At 41.1% G+C, this 18,777-nt stretch overlaps 1 protein-coding gene across 4 annotated transcripts in view; it reads right to left on the bottom strand.

The window, feature by feature from the left end:
- The window catches only part of DNMBP (dynamin binding protein), a gene marked incomplete at its 5' end in the record, with an annotated part of 95,390 nt that overhangs the window by 9,248 nt on the left and 67,365 nt on the right, over window positions 1–18,777 (bottom strand). For all 4 annotated transcript variants that reach the window (XM_080640062.1, XM_080640063.1, XM_080640064.1 and 1 more), the window contains 9 exons: window positions 179–511; window positions 2,426–2,554; window positions 5,765–5,869; window positions 6,899–7,029; window positions 8,744–8,943; window positions 9,296–9,313; window positions 10,200–10,347; window positions 12,259–12,358; window positions 13,455–13,648. In XM_080640062.1, the coding sequence (XP_080496188.1) occupies window positions 179–511; window positions 2,426–2,554; window positions 5,765–5,869; window positions 6,899–7,029; window positions 8,744–8,943; window positions 9,296–9,313; window positions 10,200–10,347; window positions 12,259–12,358; window positions 13,455–13,648 (1,358 nt within the window). The remainder of the gene's footprint in view (window positions 1–178; window positions 512–2,425; window positions 2,555–5,764; window positions 5,870–6,898; window positions 7,030–8,743; window positions 8,944–9,295; window positions 9,314–10,199; window positions 10,348–12,258; window positions 12,359–13,454; window positions 13,649–18,777) is intronic.

Below are 18,777 nucleotides of genomic sequence, written 5' to 3'. Positions count from 1 at the left end.
CCAATTCCTAATGGGCGTGACCTAATAACATACTTAATCTATCTATTTTGCAGAATATCTCAAACAACCCTATTGTGCACTTTCAGAAAATCACCAGGAGAACTTCAGAGATGAACTCTCCATGGTGGGGGTGGGGGTGGGGGTGGAGGCCTGGGGGGTGGGGGGATGAGGGACTCACTGAAAGCAGGGGCTTCAACTGCTCCAGAGCCTGGCGCACGAAGTCGCAGTGGGCCTCGGCGTAGCCGTGGATGCAGTTGGTGAAGAGGCCCTGGGCGTACTGGTGGAACTTGGGCAGCTCATCCAGCAGCTGCGCATTCAGGGCCTCGTAGTTGTTCCGGGCCGACTGCAGCTCCTCCAGAGTCTTCTTGTCCTTCAGCTTCTCTGCCCGCTCCGTGCAGTTGTAGAAGTCCAGCAGCTTGTCAAAGCGCTTCTGCACCAGCTTGTGGGGCCCTGTAAACATGCTTAGTAACTGATTGAGGGGGGAGATGACCAGCCGCTCTGTCCTCTCCTTCTGTTGGGACAAGAAAGGCACGTTGCTCGGTATTCCACATTTGTTATTTCCCATAATACTCTTCAGGCTGAGTTTGTTATGTCCTATACCATCTGCTGTATTCCTAGTGCACAAGCTACACCCATGCAGATCCAAGTGTCCTGCTTACCCAATCCCAGATGAATATACATACTCCACAAAACTTCTCAATTTATGCCCAGCTGGCTGGTTGAGTGTCAACCTATGAACCAGGAGGTCAAGGGTTCTATTCCCAGTCAGGGCACTTGCCTGGATTGCAGGTTCGATCCCCAGCAGGGGGTGTGCAGGAGGCAGCTGATTGATGATTCTCTCTTATCACTGATGTTTCTCTTTCTCTCCCTCTACCTTCCTCTCTGAAATCAATAAAAATATATATTTTTAAAACTTCTTAATTTATAACTCTGCACCCAACAGTGTGCACACACCAAAGAGTGCAAAATATGCGAACCCCTCCTTAGCTCCTCAGTTGATAACAAATGCTAAACTACACGTTAATATGATGGTTGCATTACAACCCAGATGTGACAGTCTGGTAGCAATTCTTATGTGCAGATGCCTATGTAGCTTGAATTTAACTTCAGAATCTGGGATAGAAAAATTTTCTCATAACCATAATACCTTTCCATCATAACTAGTTGGTAATATATGTCTTCATTTTTCAAAGGACTTTTCTCTTTAATTCTTTCCAGCGGGACAGACACTGAACGCAAAGCATTGACGCATAAAAAAAACAAAAATAGGTACTAAGTTATTTTTTTAAATGCTAATGTTGGAACACCTGTAGGTTCCCTGAAAGTGCACATTTTCCTCAGCTCCAAGCCATCTAGACATCTCCAAAACACTATCAACACCCACCTATTTCTTTCTACTTTGGACCAAACAAATACCACATACAGATGATTCTTGGACAATGCAGGAGTTAGGGGTACTGGCTTCCTACACAATCGAAAATCCACATATAACTTTGAATTCCTCAAAAACTGTACTACTAAAAGCCTACTATTGACCGGAAGCCTTACCAATAGTCGATTAACACATATTTTGTATATTATATGAATTATAATCTGTATTCTTACAATAAAGTAAGCTAGAGAAAAGAAACTGTTAAGAAAATCATAAGAGACCTAGCTAGTTTGGCTCACGAATAGAGCGTAGGCCTAAGGACTGAAGGGTCCCGGGTTCGATTCTGGTCAAGGGCACATGCCCGGGTTGTGGGCTTGATCCCTGGTGGGGGGCGTGACAGAGGCAGCCGATCAATGATTTTCTCTCATCATTGATGTTTCTATCTCTCTCTCCCTCTCCCTTCCTCTCTGAAATCAATAAAAAGAAATAAAAAGTATTTTAAAAAAGAAAGGAAATCATAAGAAAAAGAAAATATGTTTACAGTATACATTGAAAAAAGTCTGTGTATAAGTGGACCCATGCAGTTCAAACCAGTTTTATTCTAGGGTTAACTGGATATCTATTTAGAATTCAGAAGCAACTGGACTTTAGTACTTTCTTTGTAGTTTGTACAATCTCAAAGATCTATTTGTTAACCTCTTAACAATTCCTAAATATTCCTTTTTAAGTTACCATTCCAATCGTTGTTTTCTTTTGATCAGAGTTATCAGTTGTGACCCATGATTACATTTCCTAGTTTTCCTTTGTCTCCTGAAACCAGGCTGATCACAAGCTCCAAAAAAATTTGTATGAGTATGTATAGGTCCTACCAGGCCTTTAACTTATTGAAAGTCATCCTTTGGATATAAAATCCTGCTGCAAATATCCTAGAGGACGGCCAGGACTCCTAATGCACAGAGCATGTCTCTGTGGTTAACTTCTTCGTCAGCTGGAAGTAGAAAGAGCCCCAGGAAGCGGGCCAACTGTGAACAGTGTGCTGAAGATGTCACTTACAAAGTTGGTGAAGAGCTGGTCACTGATGTAGCGATGCACCTTCTCGAACTGTTCCAAGTCCTTGTGTCCCTTCTCCATGCACACATCCCACATGCTCGCCGCAGCCAACACTTTTACACAGGCCGATTCCTGGAGCCAGGGAGGAACAAAGGCAAGTAAGATCAAACAGAAGTGTCTAGCCTTCATCATTCATTGCTTGGTAGCAGTTGGGGGGAAAAGGGTTCCGAAATTAATTTTTTTATCTGTGGTGTAGCATTTAGCTTTGAAACAAGCATATTTTCATAAACTATGACTTATGGGCACAGGGAAAAGCCTAAAACTTTTAATTATGGGAAAATTGGTGAGGGCTTCTATCATCTCTTTTGTCCCTAATTTGAGGGCTTCTTAATGCATCAAAAAGTCAATTACATTGAAGTCAAGATGATTCCTACAAGACTGATAATGAACAATCATCTCTCCTCTTTGCTCATACTGTCACCTTCTCACAAACAACTGCCCAGTGCCCTCTGGGTAATGCAACATTGCTTCCTTCACCCTAACTCTGGCACTCCTGATGGCTCTTGCTGATTTTTCCTTACAAAAATACCCCCTTACACACAATGTACTTTATTAATGTGAAGGCAGCATTCATTTGTAATAATGCCGAAAATACGAAAAAATAAGTGAATGCAGAGTAAATGCCTCCTGACTGACCCCAACAGTTTTTAAATACCAAGTTGGTTTTCTTTAGCTATTTGAAACAAATGATGGGCATTTGCCTTCTTTATTTAAGTTTGGGGAAAGCATGTTGTTTTAATGTTAATTAAATAAAATCTAAAACCCCATTTATATATTTCAAGGGTAAATGAAGTCCCTAAGCAAAAACTATTCAATGCCTCATACATTGATTTGATATTTTATTTTACTACATTTTTGACCTCCTGTCTTTACGTCCTTTATCTGTACATATAAATAAAGCCAGGGTTTAGTTGGAAAGATAAAGTGGGGAATCTTTCTAATTCCACCCGAGTGGGGGAACTAATGTGAAACATGATGTCCTCTCCTATTCTTTTAAAGTGATCTTGTCAAGTTGCAAAATATCAGCCCATATGCCAATGTGGAGACCAAATTATACAGTCAATGTCCCTCAGCTTGTGTTCTTGCTGGCCCTCTCTAACAGCCAATCTATTAGCTAACGTTACTGCTAGCAGGCCTTGTCCATTTTATGTCAGCGACACAACTTCAACATTTCTCCCTCAATTTCCTCTATTAGCAGCCATCTGCCCATCAAATGGCTGTCAATGTTACATGTGTCCCACTTCAAAATGCTTCCACCCGTTGCTATGGAGATGAGTCTTTTAAGAGTTGGGGGCTCTGGTATACTTGCTATACATTTAGAAAACACAGAGAGAGAGCAGCCAACCTGGGGTAGTAAATAGAGGAACTGTAGGGTGAAGTCCTCAGACAAGGGAATATACTTAGTAGTTGTCCCAATATATCTTGGTCAAATCTCTCATTTGAAGCCAATGCACTCCTTAAAAGCTTCACCTAAACTTTTAAAATATGAAGAGGGAGAGTTTGATATTTAAAGGAAATATAGGGGGCATTTCAAACCAGTGGGGACTACTCAATAAATGAGGATGGCAACTGGATAACCAGCTATAAAAGAAAAATAAAGTTGAATCCCTACCTCAAACCTTTATATACTAAGGTAAATTCCAGCTCAGTCAGTAACTTTAACATTAAAAAATGAAATGATAAATGTACTGAGACAGGGGAGATATTTGTTTTTTATTATCTCAGAATAGCCAAGGTCTTTTGAAGGGTGACACAGAACTAAGAAGCCATGAAAGAAACGTCTACTTAAACTACAAAAAAATGAAACTTCTACTCAAAGAAAGCACTTTAAGCAAACTCAAAAGTCAACAAGGTGGGGGAAATATTTCTACACCATTATCTCAGACATAGGGCTATTTTCTCGAATGTCTACAAATCAATAAGAAAAAGACTAATAAGTCAATAAATAAGTGCCCCCCAGTATAAACAAATCACAGAAAAAATGACGACTTAAACATAAAAATATCCTCAACCTCATTCAAAGAAATTAAAATTTAAACGTTTTTATCTATCTTTTAAAGACATTTTAATTTTGATAACACTGTGTGTTAGCAAGGGATGGGGAAACTGTTTCATACATTAATATATATTTTTCACACATTAACAACATCTAGCAATATTTTACACTGTCATGATTTGGCTCAGAAAATCTAGTACTGCTGGCTTTTAAATATACTCATAGATCTGAAAATTATGTATCTACAAGGATATTCCTGTGCCAATGTTTCTAATCTTCTGCAACTACAATTTAAATAATTATCAATAAAGTATTAAATATATTATGGCATGTCCATACAATTAAATGTTATGCAGTTGTAAAAAAAGAAAAAGAGCAAGAAGCTCTGTGTGTGTACAGGTATGGACTGACTTCCAAAATGATGCTATTAAGTGTAAACCTAAGATGCTGAACAATGTGTCATACACACACACACACACACACACACACACACACCAGGCGAGAAGAGTCTAATAAATGGCACCTGTCTCTATAGAAGATGACTAGGAGACAGGGACAGGGGGAATCATTATTTTTATTTTTTACTTAACCCTTTGGTACCTTTTGAATTTTATACTATTTTTCTTAGTTTAAAAAATGATTTTTTTTAAATCAAAGGACTTCTTTTAAAGAAAATTGTTTCATAGGATGAGATTTTCATGTGCGAGGGACAAGCGTGTGTCATATATATAAACACATTCTATAAAATCAATAGAGAGATTAGAAATATGAATAGAAAGGATTCTAGTCCCGGTGTGACTTCGTGAAGGAGACGCTATCCCGGGACGAGGCGAGGATGCCCTGGGCCTGATCTCCTAGCTGCTCCAGGCTTGGTTCGAACAGGTTTAGAGGCCTTCTGAAGGGCAACTAAGTAAGTAGGAAATGAATATTATTATTAGAAAGACCTCTACAGGAACTATTCTCTTACTCTTCTATCTTTAAAATTGTTTTGACAAAATGAACTGTGGTAAGTGCTTCTTACATAACTGGGGACAGGAGACAGTAAAAAGGTGGTGGGGAAGACTGAGAGGGAGGAAGGGCTGGACACTTTAAAATCAATACAACGTGCTGATCTTCTAAAGGTTACTTAACTTTTAAATAATCCCTAGGAATCCCGATAAAAAGCATGTCATGGCATAATGGTCATTTGAATCCAGATTGTTCAACATTCAACAACATGCTGGATGAAGGGGAAAGTGGACAGAATGGTGCCTATGTGATCCTAACCGAGCGATGTCCTCACTCACCCGGATGTGCTGGAGGTAGAGAGACAGGTCTCGTATAAAAGATTTGATCAGTCTTTCCTGCATTCGGAAGTTCTTTTCTGTTTCTTCAAATGCTTCATCTCTTATCTGCTCAAAATAAACAAGTGCTGTTAGCTGATGTGAACTCTCCCTCAATCTACCTTATTGGCAAAAGTATCTTTCTTAAAAACACCTTTTGTTTACATTTTAAACCTTTGCTGTTTCCCTGAATCATACTAAACTGAATTTAAACCCCTCTGCATGGCTTTGAGAGAGGGCCCCCCACTGTCACACCTTACCTCCTCCGCCCCGATAGAGACCCTTTGGTCTGGTGAGGCTGCTCTGTCCACCATTTTCCCTGGCACCTGCCACATCTGTTGACTCTATGCCTTTAACCCTGTGTTGTTGCTTTGCCTGGTATGCCCTCTCCTCTCTATCTATACCCACCTGTCCCCCCTCCCCCTTCAAGGCTCAGATAAATCTCTGGCCAACATGAAGCTCACGCTCACGGAGCTCCTGTTTTCTTGAGTACTACAGCGTGTAGAGAACAAACTGCAAGGCTTAGCAACTGACTTTTTTTTTCACTTGCATTTTCCCTTACTGCAGTGGTCGGCAAACTCATTAGTCAACAGAGGAGCAAACCACGGCTCGCGAGCCGCAGTTTGCCGACCACTGCCTTAATGGTATCGTGTATACGTGGTATAGTGAATGAAGACGGAAGACTTCGGATCTACCCTCAGCACTGTCCATCACTCAATCCCTCAGACTTTACATTTCCTTCTGTGCATCGTATGGTGTTGAATTTAAGTGAGCCTTTAAATCCCTTCTAGCTTAATAGGTCTGCAATTTTATCTCCCTAAATAAATTATAAGGTTTTTGTGACTGTCTAAAGCCACAATTATTGGCCTTCTGATTTGCCTTTGTACACCCAGGCAGCTCACCAAGGCATGGATAGAGGGCTGGGTGGGTGGATGGACTGACATCACCAGTAGCTGCTGGGTCCTGTATCCAGCAGCCAGCAAACACCAGGGGAGGTACCAAGAGGGGAGTCATGCCAGTTCACACCACACAGGCTGCCCCATGGAGCCTTGAAAAGCTGCCAAAGACATGCTGAACCTTGACATGCAGGACCCTCACCTGGGGAGCAAAGCCAGTGAGGTGCTTCAGGTGGCTGCTCACTCGGTTGGATTTCTTGATGATGGAGTGGATGTTCAGTTTAGAAATTTTCTCCATGAGGCTATCTTCATCGCCCTTCCGGTACTTGAGGACTAGGGAGTGAGTCAAATTGGTGAGTTAGAAATCTCTTTCCTGAGCATAGACAGACTATAAAATAAGCTACAAAGCAAGACTAACCACCCAAACTAGAGCTAGTGCTCGATTTCAATGAGCTTAGAATGAGTGTAGATAAATTATTAATCGAAATCACCATTTATGGACAGAGAGAATACTCAAGAGCAGAGAGACACTGCACAGACTGGAGAAGGTTAGTGACAAGGGGGAGAGGCAGCAGGCATAAGGAAAAGAGCCTAAAGATTTGAACTCATGGAAACCTCAGAGTTCAATGCCAGGGTCTGTCATTTCATCAAAGTCTGGCCTTAAACAAGTCACTTAACTTTGAGACTCATTCCTCTCCAATAAGATGTAGAAAGTAATAGTATTTGCCTTATAATACCATCTTAAATGGTCTCATACATATACAAATGAGATATTTATATCCAATTATCTCACACAGTAAAATGCTATACAGGAGTTATTTATTTTAATCACTGTGTCAAACATTAGGCACCATCTGCAGAAAAGACTGGAGCTCACAGTAGCAGGGTCATATGGGGAAGGATGGGGGGCAGCAAAAAGACACACTTATCACTATGGAAGATGAAGAGGACATTACATCAGGAGATATGAACTATGATGGCTAGGTGGCCAGAAAGCTTTTACAGCCATGAGCAACATGACATATGAATGTGGATGAATGGCTGAAGTAGGAGGCAGAGGAAATGGTTTAGATAAAGTGAGGAGAAGAGTGGAGAACAGAAAAGAGGTTGCACTACATTATAGATTCTTTGAGGATATCAATAATGTATCAGTTCAGCATGGTCACCATACTACTCAAATGTTCAAATTAGAACTTTAACAAGACATTTGATGAAGATGAAGAAGAAGAAGAAGAAGAAGAAGAAGAAGAAGAAGAAGAAGAAGAGGAGGAGGAGGAGGAGGAGGAGGAGGAGGAGGAGGAGGAGGAGGAGGAGGAGGAGGAGGAGGAGGAGGAGGAGGAGGGGGAAGGGGAGGAGGAGGAGGAGGAGGAGGAGGAGGAGGAGGAGGAGAGGAAGAGAGAGGAAGGGAAGAGGAGGAAGGGGGGAAGAGGAGGAAGAAGAGGGAGAGGAGGAGGAGAAAAGAAATGGTTTAATTCATTATACACTATAAAGGAAGAGTGAGTGGGTGGTTTGGTAACTGATTGCAGTGTTGCGGGGAGGGGGGGAGGGGGGGACTCAGACGAGAGAGGGAGGTTTCTGAGCGTAGGCAGACTGATGGGACCAGAGATGGGGACACACGGGGCTTTTCTGGAAGAAGACTGCGAGTCCTAACTTAAATGGAGACAGTGAAACACCTAACCAGACGTGCAGAGCAAACAAATGCAAGCACGCATTGAAAAGGATTGCCGTCAATGAGTGGAGAAGGCAATCACTCGTGCTTGGAGGAACTCTGGAGCAGCCATTTTCTAATCAGTCTTCATACCTCTTGGGAAAGACTCTTGCTGCTATAAGCTTTATCAGAGATGTCTACTTCCAATATGCCATGGTTGTGCTTTCATCATTACTGCTCTCTTTCTTCAGATCACATTTCCCCAAAATTCTACTATTGTTCCTTCATCACAACCCTATAACCTGCCATCTGCCTTATCCACCTCTGGTGAAATAATTCTTTTGAGAAGAAGAACATTCTCAAAGGCATAGCTCCTTTGTAGCAACTTGCTGTTCTTACCCAGATCCTTTCGACGTTTATATTCATTAATGTTAACGTTGATTTCTTTGACTGCAAGGACTGCATTGGTTAAAGGCACTTTATCTGGGTGGGATTCTGGGGTGGAATTCAGTAACTCCATTAGCAGCAGTGGGTAACGCATTACTCTCTGTACTGGTTTGATGAGGAAGGAGCCCAGGTTAATATAATTTGTGCATCCCCTATAAGAGAAGGAAAAACAGAGCCTTTAGTCCACTGTCAATAAATGAAACAGGACTCACAGGTAGTATCCTTTATTCCTAAATAGAGCTCTGTTCTTTCTTCCTACTTTCTACTTCCATCCATTCATGCTTACTGGATGCCTAATAAATGCCAGGTAGGTACTGTTCCAGGTGCCGGGGATTTAGTAATGACCATAAAAAGTCCCTGTCCTGATGGAATGAGACTGGCAATAAACAAACAAATATCATATAAAGTGTCATTGGGTGGTAAGTGCTATGGAGAAAAATCTAACAAGGTAAGTCTACTTCTAGTTTTCTGCCTATAAAGGAAGAAAATGGCGAGGGAACTTACCATTCGTTGTACAGGCTCCTATAGGGCAGTGAGCATGAAAAGAAAAGAGACAGCTGATTAGAGATAATGCTGATTTTCATATTTTTCTCAGAACATATCAATTCAACGTTAATACCTATTAGTTGAGCAAACAAAAATCACATGGGATAAAAGAGAAATTATGCATGTCTATGGTAGCATACCTAGTCTATTTAAAAAAGTTAGTAAGCCCCTAATTCACTTTGATCTACTTAGATATATACATTACCATGCCTCCCTAGGACCAGGAGAATCTCCCCTGATATCAAGATTAACTGAATTTGCCCTGGCCAGTTTTGTCCAGTGGTTAGTGTTGGCTAGAGGACCAAAAGGTCCAGGTTTGATTCCCAGTCAAGGGCAGGTACCTGGGTTGTAGGCCCAGTCCGGCCTGGGTTGGGGCATGTGCAGGAGGCAACTGATCAATGTGTCTCTCTTACATCGATGTTTCTCCCCCGCTCCCCCCCGCCCCCCTCTCTTCCCACCGGCTCCATTCCACTCTCTCTAAAGATCAGTGGCGGGGGGTGGGGCGGGGGTGGGGGGGCGGTGAGAAATAATTGAATTTGCTCTTCTTATCTACACTCTTGTCTCTTTGGACCAAACTACCTTTCGGTCTACTCCTTACCTCAAAATGCTAACTTAATACTTGGTATGTACAGATAAAAGTGCCTGGAATGGATAAAAGTACAAGCAGGATGCCACTTAGGATTTTCATGATATTTGGTGGAAAAAGGCAAGTTACCTGATAGGACCTATAATAATATATCATTTATGTTTAAAACAAGATGGACGATGGACATCATAAGCAGGATAGACATATACATGGGAGTGATGTTCAAAAGGCGGAACTAAAGAGCTATGATGGAAGTGAAGTGGTCAAAACTCCTACTTAAGCTCTGCCACGGAGTCCTGAAGATGCTTCTGGATCCTCTCATCCTTCTCATAGATTTCCAGCAGTGAGGTGGCCTCGTCGTGATTCTGGCAGTAAACCTTGTATGTTCCCTCAAGCTCATCCCGGTGATCAAGAAACACAGGTCCTTTAAAATATACACATACAGTGTTTTTAGTAAATTTCTTCTCAGTATCCTAAATGTAAGGTGTATAGGAAAACTTTAATGTCAGTTAAACCCTACCACAAGAAATGATGGTAAGACTACCCATCAAATTAATAAGAAATTTCCATGTAATAGCTTAAAATACTCTTATTTAAAGCAAAATTTAAGAGACATGTTATCCGTGTATTTACTTTTCAGTACACACACACACACACACACACACACACACACACACACACACACGGCTGGTCCCTGAGACAGTCTCCAGCCCCTTTTCAATCAGGCAGAGTAAGGGGTTTGCAAGTACTTTCCAGAGTCGTTCAAACTGTGGGTCACAACCCATAAGTGGGTCATGAAATTGACTTCACAGGTAATGATCAGCACTCATTTGGGAAAATAGAATAGAAAAAAAAATCAGATAACATTGGACATAGTAAAAGCAAGCAGAGGCATACACACACATACTAGTACACATATCCTGGGGCCTTATGTAAAATATTTCTTTCTGTGGGACATGTTTAAAATACTTTAAAAGCCAGTCCCTTTACATATTAATACATACACAGTCTCCTGGTACTTTCTTCTTTTCTCAACCTCCTCATCTTCTAACTCATCCAAACCCTGAACACCTATCATTCTTACCTTTCCCGCTAGATGCTGTCCTGGTTGTACTGGAATCCTTCTCCAATCAGGATTAGCAAATTAACTCGGTGCTGCTTTCTCCAGCACCCTAGATCACCTTGATTTCTGCTGAGTTACCCCTCTTTCCTAGTCATTTAGACTGCTTGGAAGGTACAGTGTTGAGAGGGAAAAAGACTTAGTGTAAGGCAGTTTGCATTGTATGCCGCCACTGGTGTACTTTTAAAAAACAGGGATGGTGAACCAAGGTAGAAAAATATATATGTAATTGCTGATATATGATAAACTATCTCTGGAAGGAAATGTAAGACAACTAGTAACACTGGTTGCTTCAGTTTGAAAAGAGCTGGGTACTGGGGGACAGGTAGGATACGTTTCATTAGTTCTTTGTACCTTTCTGACTGTGTGCCATGTGAATGTAATTAAAATAAGTTAAAATGTTAAAATAAATCAATTTTAAGCAAAATAAAAATTTGCTTATGCAACATGTCAATCTGCCATTTGCTAGTGGCTCAACAAAGCTTTAATTTCCCTTTCTCTGACTTCTCAGAACAGTCCCTTGTCAGATGTTCCAAATCTAATCCTTTATTAATTCCCCAGTGAATGTACTGCCCGGGCTTCTGGTTGACCAAGACTGAAGCCCCCAGCACAGTGCTCTCATATAGTCTCGCTCCACCTCACGCACACGGCCACTGCAGGTTGTCCCTCACGTGTAAAGCTAAAACTCCTGCCAAGGTCTTGAACCATTCCGTTACGCAGCCCTCTCCTCCACTATCCTCTGTGCACCTCCAGCACATCACACGCTGCTACCCAGTTCCTGCTTGTCTTGGGAAAAGAAGTGGAAGGGTAGAAGGAAAAATAAACACAGTTGATATCTTTTAGGGGTGAGATTATGGATATTTTGTTTTAATTTCCTGTTTCATTGTTGTCATAATATACAGGTAGTAAAATAAATTAGGAGAAAAATACATTCTGATATTTTCTATTTTATCAGTGCCACCCACTAAATTGACCTCATGATCCACTATCAGGTTGCAACCATCAGTCTAAAAAACATCCTACTCAGTAATAGCTAAAATTTATTCTATTGCTAAGATCCTATATCACCTCAAAGTAGGCTGCAGATACAAGGAGAAGCTGAGGGCCAAACAACCTCTGAACTAAGTAACTAAAACTTCATTTCTTAGCAAGGCCCTTCTACCCATGAAGTTTAAAAAAAAAAAAAAAAAAAAAAGTTGCTTCTGGAGCTCATACCTACAGCATCGCTGATTTCCAGATCGGCCAATAATTGTTTTGAGACCTTTATCACCATTTGCATATTTCCAAAAAGTCCCTCAAAATCAATGTTTGGTATCTGAGAAAGGGAAAAAAACATAAAGATTCACAAAAATGAAATTAATAGCATATCATTCACATTAGAAACACCTCTTCAAGTATGATACAAAAATTGTTCAAGGTCAGCTTGGCCAGTGTGGCTCACTGGTTAAGCATCAACCCATGAACCAAAAGGTCACTGGTTTGATTCCCAGTCAGGGCACATGTCGGGGTTTTGAGCTTTATCCCAGTGGTGGGTAGGAAGAGGGGTGTGCAGGAGGCAGCTGATCAATGTTTCTCTCTCATTGATGTTTCTATCTCTCTCTCCCCCTCTCCCTTCCTCTCTCTCTCTCAAATCAATAAAAACATATTTTTAAAAAACTGTTGAAGGTCATTTTCACTCACTCTCACAAAGTTTCCAGAACAGAAACATCCAACATTAGCTTTAGTGTTACCCTTCGTCCTTGATTCAACTATTCTCCCCATCCTCCTCCCCCACTGCCTTAGTGAAATGACTGTGGAAACAATTTGGTCTATAATTACACTCACATTCCCACCCGGTACCCAAAGCCTGATGGCACTGCCTACTTCCTATAGAAGTTCTTGGAAGTGACTGCTCCAGGAAGACAAACCCAAACCCAGTCCAGGTGGTCAAGTAACGAGCAATAAGGACTATAAATCCCCAGAAACTGTGGATCTCTTTTTCTATCTCCAGCATCTAGAAAAGTGCCTAACATAATATGCACATGACAGCTAACGAGTTTCCTGAATAAACCTTGTGCAATCAAATCGGTTGCTAGAGCCAGGAACCCAATCATCTCCAGACTTCATTGTTATTATACAACCTTTCCAGGAAAGTGACAATCCAGACTCCCTGGTACTGTTTCCAGGAGCCAAATAAACAGAAATGCCCTGGGGGTTACTGCAGTAAGTCCGATTAGTTAACAGTGGACTTGATAAGTGACAGGATACTGATGGCTTAAGTTGACACATGTATGTTGGGACCCTTGAATTAAGCAGCCACAGGCTTTACTTCCAACCCAATAAACCTCTGCGGTGAAAGCTCCCCTATCCTGATACTTTAGGCTTGGAGAATCACTTTCAAGGTAAAGCTAACTTGCTCCCACAGTTCCCACCTGTGCCTGCTGCAGGGGTACCATGATCCGCTCAATACACATTTCCAGATCCCGAACGTAGTCTCGTTCCGTCTGATGAAGTTCCTCTACCACCTTGGCTCTCTTCTCCAGCATCCTCTGCTCTGGGTTTTCAGTGGACACAGACCCAGAAGCGGCCACCGGAGATGAAGACTGGGAGGAGAGGAGCGTCATTTCTAGAGGGGGAAAAGAGAACTGGTCAGCATCTCTCCGTGTGCTAAAGCAGGACTCTTCAACAACTTATTCAGAAATGAACACAGTCCTTGAGAATCAAAGGCCTCACAATTGTCAACAATCAGGACATCTGATCCCACACGCCAGTTCTGATCATGAACAGATGAAGAGCTTAGGAGGCCATTCCTGCAGAGAGAACGTCTCCCATCTGTGTGATACCATTTTTAGAATCTGCCTTAAAAAAAGAGCAGCTGGCGCATTTTATGAGGACAAATCAGTGTCCACAACTTCCTTGGCAATGAGGTCGAAAGAGCTGCTGTTCACATGAAGAACTGCTTTCATTTAGTTAGGTATAAAATCCATCCCATGATCTCAGCAGAAGTACCCAGCTGGAGGTTAAAAACATTGATATGCACATTAAAAACAATATTATGGGGAACATAATAATGCCAAATAAGGGCAAGACAAGAATTAGGCAGAAATGATTCGTCGGAGATCAGGGTGACTGCAGGACCCACTATATTCCAGTCATGTGATGATGGATTAACATTAATATATGATTAAATACGAAAAAATTATTTAGATTCTCCTTATCAAAATATTAATGAAGCCTCACAAGCAGGTTTTGTTACTTCAAGTGACCTAGAAGATACAAATGTACTGTAAACATGAAGTTCTTCAATAGTATTTTTAATTAAATGAATCTTTATAGACCCACACTGCATGATCTAAAAATGAAAACAAATATGATCTTGTAGCTTTTTCATTTACCTGTTACTTGGATACACATGATGAGAATTATTTATATGAGAGGACTTTTGTTCATTAAAATGAACATTAAATACTAAAATAAACAACTAAAAAATTTCAACAGTGAAGCAATCTCTGCTGTGTATTTCAAATTCCTTTAGATCAACTTAAAACAACTACAGATGTGGTAAGTATTAGTAAGTTTCAGTGTAATTACAAAATTTTTCCCCCAGCCTTAAGATACAAAATACAAGTGTTCAAACTACTTATGAAAACTAGGCTTTCACAGCAGATTTTTAGTCTCCAAAATTCTTCCCCACTGCCTCTTCTCTAAGAATTTAGGAATTCCTATGTTGAAAAAGTGCAGGCCAGATTTGGATTTCTAAAAACCATTCCGCAAAGGAACCAGAGTTCTATGGAGAAATGGCTAAGTCCAGGATTGGGGCAGGAAAGTATAAATGAGCCTGAAACACCTTATGGTAGAAAGTAAGGAACTGCTCAGGAAAATAAAGGGTTCATGTCCAAAGGGGCTCCTACTGGCCAAACTGGTACAATTTGAGTAACAAAATAAATAAACACAGCACTGGATTATAATCTATTGAATAAAATAAGAATCTATGAGTTCATATTGACAATATGTAAGTACATAAATGAGAGAAAAGCTCAATGAGAAAGCTCTATGGTAGAAAAAAATAATGGTAGGGTTTGAAGATGATCAGGGTATTTGCATAGTTTTGAATAAGTTACTAAAAATTACTTAGTAATTATAAAAATGAAAAATAGTGACTATATGGTGGAGAAATGAATAATATAATCAAAATTCAAATCACTAATAAGGGACAAATAAACATCATATACTTGCATAGGTCATATCTGGAAACATCACTACTAGTATACCTCTGATGAAGCATCCCAGTTAAAAATGCATAATCTGAAAGGAACTTTGAGGAAACATCAGACAAACCCAAGTTGATGATTTGTATTCTTCTAAATGTCACATCAGGAAAGACAAAGAAGGCCTGGGGGACCGTTCACAATCAAGACAACTAAAGACAAACAGATGTAATGTGATTTTGTACTGGATCCTGTCCTGGGGCGGGGGGGGGGGGGGGGGGGCGCAGATTGCTACAAAGGACATTATAGGTCAATTGATGAAATTATAATACAAACTATAGATTACAGTAATTATTAAATCAATTCAAAATATCCTGAAATGGCAAATCTATGTGGTCACATATGAGACTATCCATGTTCACACAAAATAAACACTGAAGCTATTAGTAAGGAACATGATATATGCAACCTACTCTCAAATAGTTCAGTGAAAAAAACCTGTGTGTGTGTGTGTGTGTGTGTGTGTGTGTCCACACTTAGAGAGAAAATAAAAACAAAAACAAGGCAAAATATTAAACACTGGTGGATTTGAATAAAGAATATATATATATTTGAAAAAAGAATATACAGGTTCTTTGTACTGTTGCAATTTTATGTAAATTCGATTTATTCAAAATAAAGTTTAGAAAGATATAAAGTATTTTTCTTGAACTTATATTTGGTAGACTGAATGACAAAATTTAAAACATGTCTTATTTCATCAGAGTGCTAAACTATAGTTCTAAATTAATTGTAGTGTATATAAAATTTATTTTCAGCCCAGCCGGTGTTGCTCAGTGGTTGAACACTGATCTATGAACCAGAAGGTTACAGTTAGATTCCAGCCAGGGCACATACCAGGGTTGTGGGCTCAATCCCTTTTGGGGGGGTTGGGGGGGGGGAGCATGCAGGAGGCATGTGATCAATGTTTCTCTCTCATCATTGATGTTTCTATCTTTCTCTCTCCCTTCCTCTCTGAAATCAATAAAAAAATATATTTCTAAAAATTTATTTTCAATAGGCTTGTTTTAAATTTTTTTTGTGCTATTTCAAAGCAATAGAATCTCAGTCCCAAATATCTATATATATAAAAGGCTAATATGCAAAGTGTCCCCTCGGGAGTTTGACGGAGAGACCAGGGAGTTCGATCACTCGCTATGATGTGCGCTGACCACCAGGGGGCGACGCGGAATGAAGGAAGGTCTGGGCTGAGAAGGAAGGCCCTGGCCAGCAGCTGGAAGTCCCCGATCGGCCCTGATCACTGACTGGGTAGGCCTAGGAACCCTACCCGTGCAAAAATTTCATGCACCAGGCCTCTAGTAGTTTCATAAGGGGCAAGTTGAGAAGAGAAAATCATTTTTGTTTATATAATTTTTCTGAGGTATAATGACATAAAACATTGTGTTCATTTCAGGTGTACAACATAATGATTCGGTATTTGTAAAAGAAACTCGTATTTATACAGGATTGGAAAGGAAGAACATTTATTGAATTCCTACCAAGTGCCATGCGCTTTACATATTATGTTCCTGAACTCATTTAATATTCACGCCAATACTTTGAAGTAGTATTACTACTCCCATTTAATAGATAAGAAAACCTGCTTTGAGGAGCTGACCAACTTGCCCCAGGTTATGTAGTGAGTAAGCAGTCTGGAATTTGAATCTAAATATATTGAAATCAAAATGCTACGTACTTATTTCTGTACCATTTTGCCTCCCTAGCCTGGTACCTCAACTAGAAAAGGCCACGAACCTATTTGCTTCAAATCTTAAAAATTCCCTGGGAACTATTATCTCCCAGAAATCAAAGTTCTATAAATTAGAGTAGTTGAAAGCACGAAACACCAGCAAGTACTCATCAGTCAGAAGCCAACAACTTACATGGAGACTCAACCAGATTTTTATTTGTAACAAAAGAAAGAAAAAAAATGTTAACACTTCTTTCAAACTACCCGCATGTCTTTATTTGCAGGTGAACTCGTAAACTCCTGTACAGCTTTTAAAAAACAAAACCAGACACACTTTAGTGTGATTAAAACCCCCTGTGGGATGTTTTTTGTTAAACTGCCGTTTCCCGGGCTCCACTCCTGAGATTCTGATTCAGCAAATCTGGGTGGGACCCGGGTATCTGCAATTTTAACAAAATCCTAGATGTTTCTGAAGATGCAGATCACCTGCACGCTCCACACAGGTTAATTAATACTTAAGATTAAGTCAAACTAGAAATATCTGGCTTGAAAAGACTCCAAATGTAAGACTGTTTTCCCATTCTTCCAACTATATCCTAAGAAAAAAGCTTGAAGTACAATTTTAGTATCCAGGACAACCAAGTGCGAGAGGGCAGCCCACCCTCAGCCAGCTGCGGTGGAGACGGGACGCTTTGAATCTTGCACTTCCTCACTCTTCAGCTGGGGAGGCCCTGGGAAAGCCCGTTTTCACCTCGAGGCCACCGTTTCCTCCTCTGTAAAGGGAGGATGATAGTACCTGCTTTGTAGAATTGAGGGAACGGAACAAGGTAATAACTCAACACCAAAGTAGTCCTTTTCCCACGATGGGCCAGAGAACACCGACTGCACCAGGTTAAGGTAAAATGCACCAAGTGGAAGTGCCCTGTTCAGAACCGTAGATTCCACTTTTCTTTAAGAACAATGAAACCTGGGGTAGAGGAAGCACAGGAGGAAGCTGTGGCCCAGCATCAGCCAATCAATAAAACGAGCAGACCAGTGCCACTTTCTTCCCGGGGTGGCCTTGCCTTGTTAAGGGCTGGGGCGGACGGCACAAATTTACTTGTGATAGAACAATTCATGATGGTTGTTGTCTTTTGTTGCCCTTTCCAGCCCCCTGTGCACTCCCTCCCAGCCCAACTCCACTCCTTCTCAAGATACCCCACCTTCTCAGGTCAGTCCTTTATCACCAGGCTCATTCCTCAGTGTGTTAGGAAGGGATTTGGTTATCCCACAGCTTCCCACAGCTCTCCCAGCCACACTAAAGAGAAAAGCTACTTACTCCCTTCTTCCCCTGCTCTGAAAGTTGGTTCTGTCTTTGATAAAGAAACTCTTGGAATTCCCAGCCTGCTCGCAACCTGCACTTGAGCGAGGAGGCTGACTATTCTACCTTCTTTTGTGTGGACTCCAACAACCCCAGGAGGTACCTGCAGCGGCCAAAGGTCTGACTCGGTGACGCGGTGGGGTACGGGTGCATCACGTTAGCAGGCAGGCAAAGCAGAATCTTCCCAGAGCTGTGGAATGCTCCTAGAGCCCCTAAATCCCTCAAGGCTTTCCCATATTTACATATGAATTGCCCCGAGTCCCCCAGGCTATCAGAGCAGGGCCAGTTCTAAAGGATGGAGCTGGAATCCTCCGCTAACTGGACTGAGAAGCAGAAGAGGGGCCTTGCCTTTGCTCAGGCTCAACAAACACCTTTTCCTTCTGGCTCTCCTTTCCGCGTGCTAAACAGTCACTACTCCCCTTCAGGAGCTGTTAACCCAAGAGCATTCTCTTACTTTT

The sequence above is a fragment of the Plecotus auritus genome, assembly GCF_963455305.1.
Source record: "Plecotus auritus genome assembly, chromosome: 9".
Lineage (NCBI taxonomy): Eukaryota > Metazoa > Chordata > Mammalia > Chiroptera > Vespertilionidae > Plecotus > Plecotus auritus.
Note: the sequence above shows the minus strand (reverse complement) of the source record. Positions and strands in the feature narration are given on the sequence as shown.